Raw genomic sequence first — 7,722 nt, 5'->3', positions numbered from 1 at the left:
ACAATTTTAGGTGTCTATACCATGTTGCATATGCATCCTCATTTTGAAGCCCAAAGGGCTCTCATGTGAGACAGTGTAATACAGTATATAAATCAATCGTGGGATTCAATCATCAATTTAATTAGTCCTTTAACATAGGATGACATGCACAATTGCTTATGTAAATTTAAACTAAGCATTAGTTACAAGAACGATAGTGATTGAACATATTCGATCAACCATTATACAAGTATATGTACAACCCGTATTATTAATTTTGTATATAAAGCCATAAAAGTCAATAATGAAGACCAAATTATACGATTGGTCTAGGTCATATATAACACCATTTATTCACTAATAGATTCAAATGACATGCACAATTTTACATGTGAAGGATAAGCTACTAGAACAAATAAACAAATCCTTATAATTAATCATGAAAAAACATGATTTATTGTATGAAAGGTGACTAAATGGTCCATATGTACTTAGTTGGTCCATATAATTTTTAAAAAATATATCAACCGTCCTTCTAGTACAAGGACATAGTTTTCTACTAAAAAATCCACATTTCTTTGTGTTCCGTATAAGATTATTATAGACTACTTTATGCAAGCCACATAAAAAGAAAGAGGAATAAAAAGAGGGAAATACTCTTTTAACCAGGCCAAAGAGAGTATATGTCAAGAAGCACAAAAATACCCTAAGGTTATGAAAAAGAGTTATTATTTTATTTTATTTATTTATTTCAGGGTTTTTCTATTTATATATTTGTAAGTTAAGTTGTTTACAATTATGGTACCCTAGGACTATAAGACCACATAAAAAGAGACCTAACTCTTTCCCAAAGAAAGTATTTTCAGTGAGTAAATATAGCTAAGTTCTTTTCTTTTTCTTTTTTTTTTTTTTAAGAGAGAAAAGATAAGAATTATAATACAATTAATAATCATGGGTAGAGGAAGAGTTGAACTCAAGAGGATAGAGAACAAAATCAATAGGCAAGTTACATTTGCTAAGAGAAGAAATGGACTTCTTAAGAAAGCTTATGAGCTTTCTATTCTTTGTGATGCTGAAGTTGCTCTTATCATCTTCTCTAATCGTGGCAAACTCTTTGAGTTTTGCAGCTCGTCGAGGTTTGTTCTATCCTCTCTTGTTCGGTTTTTATGTAGTCACGATGTAATGTAACGTATGTAGTAGGTCTTGTATATGACGACTCTGTTTGAATGTAAATGGTTTTATATAATTTGTTTCTATATCGATCTTGTTTTGTGATTTTCTTTTTTTTTAGTGGGTTTTGGATCGGTTTTATTAAGATCTATGACCTACCTATGTTTTGATTAATAAGGGATTTGAAAGCAAAATGATTTTCTTTTGTAGGCTAATTACTACATTAGAGTGGTATCAACAAAATTGATGACTTTCAACATTACTTAATATGTACTATTCGGATTCAACTTCTTCTATAGTATTTGAAGAGTTGATTTGTTTCTACTTTAGTAAAATGGATTTATCATTATTATAAAATGGGTAAAGAACTAGGTTTGCTAGATGTAAATAATAATTAATTTGGTTCTAGATCCTTGTTTAATGCAAGTCCAAGTAGTTAATCTTTTTTATAAGGGCTTTGTTAGTTAATTATAGTACCTTTTTTTTGTTTAGCTGGAATTTATATTTTTATGATATAAATTAAACTATAAACAATGATCTTAATGAAAAATTTCCTTAATGATAATTATACATAGTGATAAATTAAGGTATTCATGAGATCTAACAATTAAATAAAAGTTCTTGTACAAAATTTTAACTGATATTTTGGTTTATGAAAATTAATTTAATTATATAAAAAATAATAATAATAATACTATTGTTACTGTTGAGATTTGAGGGCAGAGATGTGATGTTTTGCAGAAGAAGGCTGTTCACTTGTTAGAACTGTGAATAAGAGAGAGAAATAGACAAAGGCTGCTTTAATTTGTTTGGTTCCAAAGTCTGGTTTATCTTCAATCTTCAAATGCAAATTAATTTTTCATCTTTTCCAATTCAATCTTCTTAATTTTCTTGTCTTTCTTTTGCAGCTTTAATGCACTCTTTTATAACTAATTTTTGGGTATTACCCTTTGAGGAAATACAATTTAACTAGATCTAATTGAAAGACACTGCTAAAATTTAAATTGAGTTAATTTTATGTGGATTTCAAATAAATTAAAGCATTGGCATCATTATGATCATAATAATTATTTAATCTGTTGGATAAGAATTAAACTAAAGGCTCAACTTATTAACTTATCTTTTATTATCATCCTTTGTTTGTTCATTGGTGTGAAATTGGAAGTTAATTCACTTGATTTAGATGTGGGGAAGTTATTATCGATATGTAAGGGGATATGAATATGATGAAACGATATAAAAATTCTCGAAAAATATCTGAAAAATCCTCGGGAAGATTTGCAAGAAAAATTCAATATGAGGTGTTCTAATTGTATTAGTATTTTGGATAGGTGTGGCGATGTTTCATATAATTATGATTGTTTGGATGTTTTTAACTTCCTCTCTAATTCATGTAACTATGTAGGAACATGTACTTTTTAGTGATACATCCATGAAGTTCCAAAAAGATATAGTAGATCAATTTATCATTCGTCATAGATTTGATTCCAATATTACGAAGTTTTATGTTTTCAGTTGTTACGTTCTTCCCTTTGATAGTTTAGGATGATTTTGTTGATTTGGTTTGTAATGATAAATGTATACAATTGTATATTTTCCTCGCTATTGTTTTGAGTCTCTCCTCCATCAACTCTACTTTTTAGGATGTTATTCTAGTGTAATCGTTGAAAAAAAGTAAAAAGGAAGTTTGGACTAGAAAAAGGAAAAAATAAACAAGAGAATTTAAAGGGTTGAAACACTCATAATAACACCACACATTGGCATATGGTGATGCATCTATGATTGCTAATGGTTAATTTTTATTTTTAATCAATTGCTAATGGCTAATTAATTAACAATGAAATAGTTACCTAATATAGTAATTTTAAGCACCTTATTAATAATTTATATTCAATCCCTCACACTTTATGTTTTTTTGGCTATTAGTTGGTTTTCTAACCTGCTTGAATGTGGACTTTGCATGGTAATAGTATGCTGAAAACAATTGAAAAGTACCAAAGATGCAGCTATGGAACTCTTGAAGAAAATGGGCTTCTCAATGATTCTGAGGTAGTCTCGAAATTTTATTCTTGTGTCATTATGATCAATATCCTAAATTTACAATGCTAATATACATACGTATGTGTTTATGGTTTTTCTATTAATCTAGATTATTGCCATGTATATACTCCCTTGACCCCCCATTAATTTTCTATTTGAATTTGGCGACATGTATCTTATTATATCGAACCATACCAAAAAAATAAAAAAAAAATGAGAATTATTTATGGCGAGTATTATTTTTTTTATTGAGAAATTCAAAATTTATTCAGATGCCAAGGGAGTCTAATGTACCTATAAACATAATGTGTTGAGTACACTGCAACATATACATTTATATTTTATACTTGTGGTAACGTACCACTTCAAACAATAGTCAAATTTTCACATACACTACTTTATTATGTTCGAAACAAGTGCATATATAGTCAATTACTGAACTTATCAAAACAAAGTTTTAGCAACTAATTAAAATAAGTTGGGCGCGCGGTTAAGTAGAGTGAGGAAAAAAAAAACATCTAAGCTACTCCGTATTATAAAAGATGTTACAGTAAAATTATGTCATAATTAATCCTACATATATTAATGGAATCATGAAATTCTAATTATTTAGGGAGTAATTGTAACGAGTAGTATGGAATATACATTCATAGTTTGAGCATGCATGCATGTAATTAATTTATTGATTTAGATCGCTATACATAACTTCCATGCATATAGGATAGCTAGGATATGTAACGAAGTATATACTCCGTATTATAATTGTTGACATAAATTTGTATAATAAATGTATTCTTTGATGATTATATAACGTCATTGACTCATTGTATGCAAAGCCCTATGCAAATATAGGACTATTATACACGTAAATATAAAATGTGCTGACGTCCTCTTCTTATTTTTTTTATTGGTTAAAATCAGGCAACCTACCAGGAATATTTGAAGCTTAAGTCCAGGGTGGAGTTCCTGCAGCAATCTCAGAGGTAATTTCCAATGCTTTGTACAATCAATTAAAGGGCTGTTTGGTTAGGGATATTCAACAAAGGAAATGAGAATCAACTACCATGAATCCCTTTGTTGATGTTTGATATAGACAAATTCAATCATTCCCTTTACCCCTTCCATTACCCCATTTTCCTCTATCTTCATTCCCCACCGCCCCCCCCCCCCCCCCCAAGGGAATCACCCAAACTCTTCTTCAGCCAACTACCTTGACCACCCTTGAAAACACCAACTGACCACTGATACCACCGCCCAGCCACCAAAAACATCAGCCACACATCAACACCACCTCCCAACCGCCACCAGAATCACCGCCTAGTCACCGGAAACATCGCCCAAACACTCACCACCGCACAACCACCATCCTTCCAAGCCGAAACCACCCAAAACCACCCTTCCCTACCGAAACCACCCAAATCCCACACGGAAAAAAACCCACCCTCCTCGAAACCACCCAAACCCATCTGAAAATAACTTTACACCCACCACATTCGCCGCCTATTACCCTAAAAAACCACCATGAAAACCACCCAAAAAACCCTAACCATCTCAATAAACAACCCAAACCACCGCATAAACAACCTCAAACACCCAAATAAACAACCCTTAACACCTTAAAAACAAACAAACTACTAGATCTACAAAAAAAAAAATTTAAAAAAAGAGAGAGAGAAGGACGACACGGGTACAGCAGGCGGTGGGTGTCGGAGTCGGACGATGCGACAGTAGAGGATGGAGGGGTGGCAGTGTTGGAGGCTTGAGGACTAACAATTACAATGGTGGTGGTGGAGAATAGTGGTGGTGGTGGAGAATGGTGGAGATTGCTGGTGCTTCATATTTGATTCCCATTCTTTTTTAATAAAACAAACAACACATTATAAATAAGGGAGTTGCTTTCCTTTCTCTCTCATTCCCTTTCCTAATGTGTTTCCCATTCCCCTCTACCAACCAAACGGCCCCTAAGTATGTAGTTGTAACATAGGAGTATTTATTAATTAGTTTAGCTGTAAGATCGACACAAACTCACGCTCCATCTAGAATTAGTTATCAATTTGTCATATTGATAATGTAATCGTAATTTAAACTAGTCTGTAATGTAACAAGATGACAACAGGTAGTTGTATTATACTCTGATCCGTATCTAATAAAAGGTACAATAATGTTGTGGACGTATTGTTGGAGTAAAAAGTATATTATGTTTGATTTCCTTAAGAGTGTGATAATGTTGTAGGAACTTGCTGGGAGAAGACTTGGCACCATTGGCTATAAAGGAGCTAGAACAGCTGGAGCACCAACTTGAGTTATCTCTGAAGCAAATTAGATCAACCAAGGTCATTTTTCCAATTTCACTTTATCATATCATTTGCTGTGTTATTTACGTGAGTTCATTCATATAGTAAAATCATAACATTATGAGATTGAGGGATTGCTCAAGTGGTTAGAATTTCCTTTTCGATTCCAAGAGATTTTGAGATCAATTCTCATTACCCGCCCAAAAAAAAAAGAAAACATTAACCTACCTCAATGATTCATTAATAATTTAATATGTAGAAGGAAGATCAATTTGCCTTCATTCCTAGGAAGTAATATTAATTTGTGTTATTGTATGTGAATGCACCAAATGTACAAAGCGATTGCATGACTTACTTGGGTTACTTTTTACTATACAATTCTAGCAATTAGCGACTAATTTAGCAATTAATATTTATCACAAACCTACTATTCTCTTATAGGTGAGACGGTCGCATGTAAGAACTAGCTACTATTCTCTTTAGGATAACACTTTGTTTTTAATTATAGCAAGCTTGATATATGATGTTGTGTTCTATTTTCAGACTCAACAATTGATGGATCAAATGGCAGAACTGCAAAGAAGGGTGTGTGTTTTTACTTTTCCATAATTGGATCGGATGATGTTCATTGCAAAATTTGCAATTATCCACCTGATACGTATTAATTAAGAATTTATTTCTCCATTTGTGTAGGAACAAGCTTTAATTGAAAACAACAGGAACTTAATGAAGAAGGTATACACCCCCTTCTATGTATGTAAATATATATTTGCCCTACTTCAACATATTATCATTAGTCCAAATGCATGTATTACATGCAAGTGCAAAAGTTACGTATAATATGCAACACTTTTACACTTTTATCGCAAAATCTTATATGAGGCAGACTTGTAATCATTTATTTTTTTTATTGAAATTAATTAAGGTGATCGATTATGAGTTTGTCGATCCATCTTACTATAAGTGATTATTATTTATTAATACCACTACTTGCTTTGTAGGTTTTGCATCCTTTATATTGTTAACATTAATTTTAGTCTTTTTACATTGCTTCTAAGTTGGTTCTAATTACTCAGCTTCCTTTATTTAATTTGCATTAATGTTGTATTTTCAATTCAGCTGGAAAATTGTAGCCCTCAAATCCCTCAAAGACTTGCATGGGAAGGTGATAACACTCTAGATCAACAACATATACCTTTTAGCCGCATTCCTCATCCATCCGAGGGCTTCTTTCAACCTCTTTATTGCAATCCTCCCCAGCAAATCGGGTAAAATTTCAATTTGTAAACCCGTACTTTTGATCAAATCAAATATTGTACCACCTTCTATTTTTTTTAGTTGCAAATTTGAGGTATTATTTAAGAAATAAAATATTCCAAAGTTGCAAAAAAAAAAAAAAAAATAAAAATATGGAGGTAATATATATTACGAGGTTTTTGTTACTAATTGTTTCACTTAATATATTTATGACGTGTAATTAACAGCTACAATCATTTGGAATCGACTGAAATGAGTGTTGCAACACCAAGCCAGCAACATGTCAATGGATATAATGTCCATGGTCACCATGGATGGATGCTTTGAGAAAATTAAGCACGTATGCGCGCACGCGATAATTTCAAGTTACGTACGTATGACTTGAGAGATTATATGTATATTTTTCAAGCTAAGGTAAATTTTGGGTTGTTTCTAAAGCTTAATTAGATTAAGGTATGACTCTGTGTTTACTTATCATGATCGAGTTTTCGAGGGCAATTTTTATACGATTATTGTCCATGATGTAATGACATAAAGAATGTAATCTTAACTGCTGCTCGAACAATAGTATAATGATAGACTAGAGCATGGCATTCACCCCAATTTAACACTATTTTGCTTATAATTGCATGTAAACGGAAAAACGTATGTATTAATGTATGGTTATTTTTTTAACTACGCACGAATTTAATATTATATGATATGTTAAGATGCTTAATTGCATGCTTGCTAGCTATGGATGGGATTAATGTAAAGGGGTTTTTCGATCATCACCAAGTTATGCACTTATGCTTGGGATAGGTACTCATAATTCTCTAGCAAGTTTATCATTATTACTCATCTCACAAGAGTAAATGTTGATATAAATATGATTATGTCATTGCAAAAATAGTTTGATTTTTACGACTTCATATAATTAATCATTAAAGTTGTGCATTGACAAATATACTGAGTAATAAGTACTATGTAGGGATAAGGAATT

The 7,722-nt window shown here is 31.8% G+C and overlaps 1 protein-coding gene across 1 annotated transcript; it reads left to right on the top strand.

The window, feature by feature from the left end:
• Positions 1 to 650: 650 nt before the first annotated feature.
• LOC145568539 (agamous-like MADS-box protein MADS2) lies at positions 651 to 7,067 on the top strand. The gene is made up of 8 exons (XM_081627960.1): positions 651 to 1,115; positions 3,120 to 3,198; positions 4,111 to 4,172; positions 5,423 to 5,522; positions 6,027 to 6,068; positions 6,177 to 6,218; positions 6,603 to 6,751; positions 6,968 to 7,067. The coding sequence occupies exons 1-8, from the start codon at positions 931 to 933 to the stop codon at positions 7,065 to 7,067; spliced, it is 759 nt and encodes a 252-aa protein (XP_081484086.1). The 5' UTR covers positions 651 to 930.
• The last annotated feature ends 655 nt before the right edge of the window (positions 7,068 to 7,722 follow it).

The sequence above is a fragment of the Chenopodium album genome, chromosome 11, assembly GCF_948465745.1.
Source record: "Chenopodium album chromosome 11, dcCheAlbu1.1, whole genome shotgun sequence".
In the NCBI taxonomy this organism is placed as follows: Eukaryota; Viridiplantae; Streptophyta; class Magnoliopsida; order Caryophyllales; family Amaranthaceae; genus Chenopodium; species Chenopodium album.
Note: the sequence above shows the minus strand (reverse complement) of the source record. Positions and strands in the feature narration are given on the sequence as shown.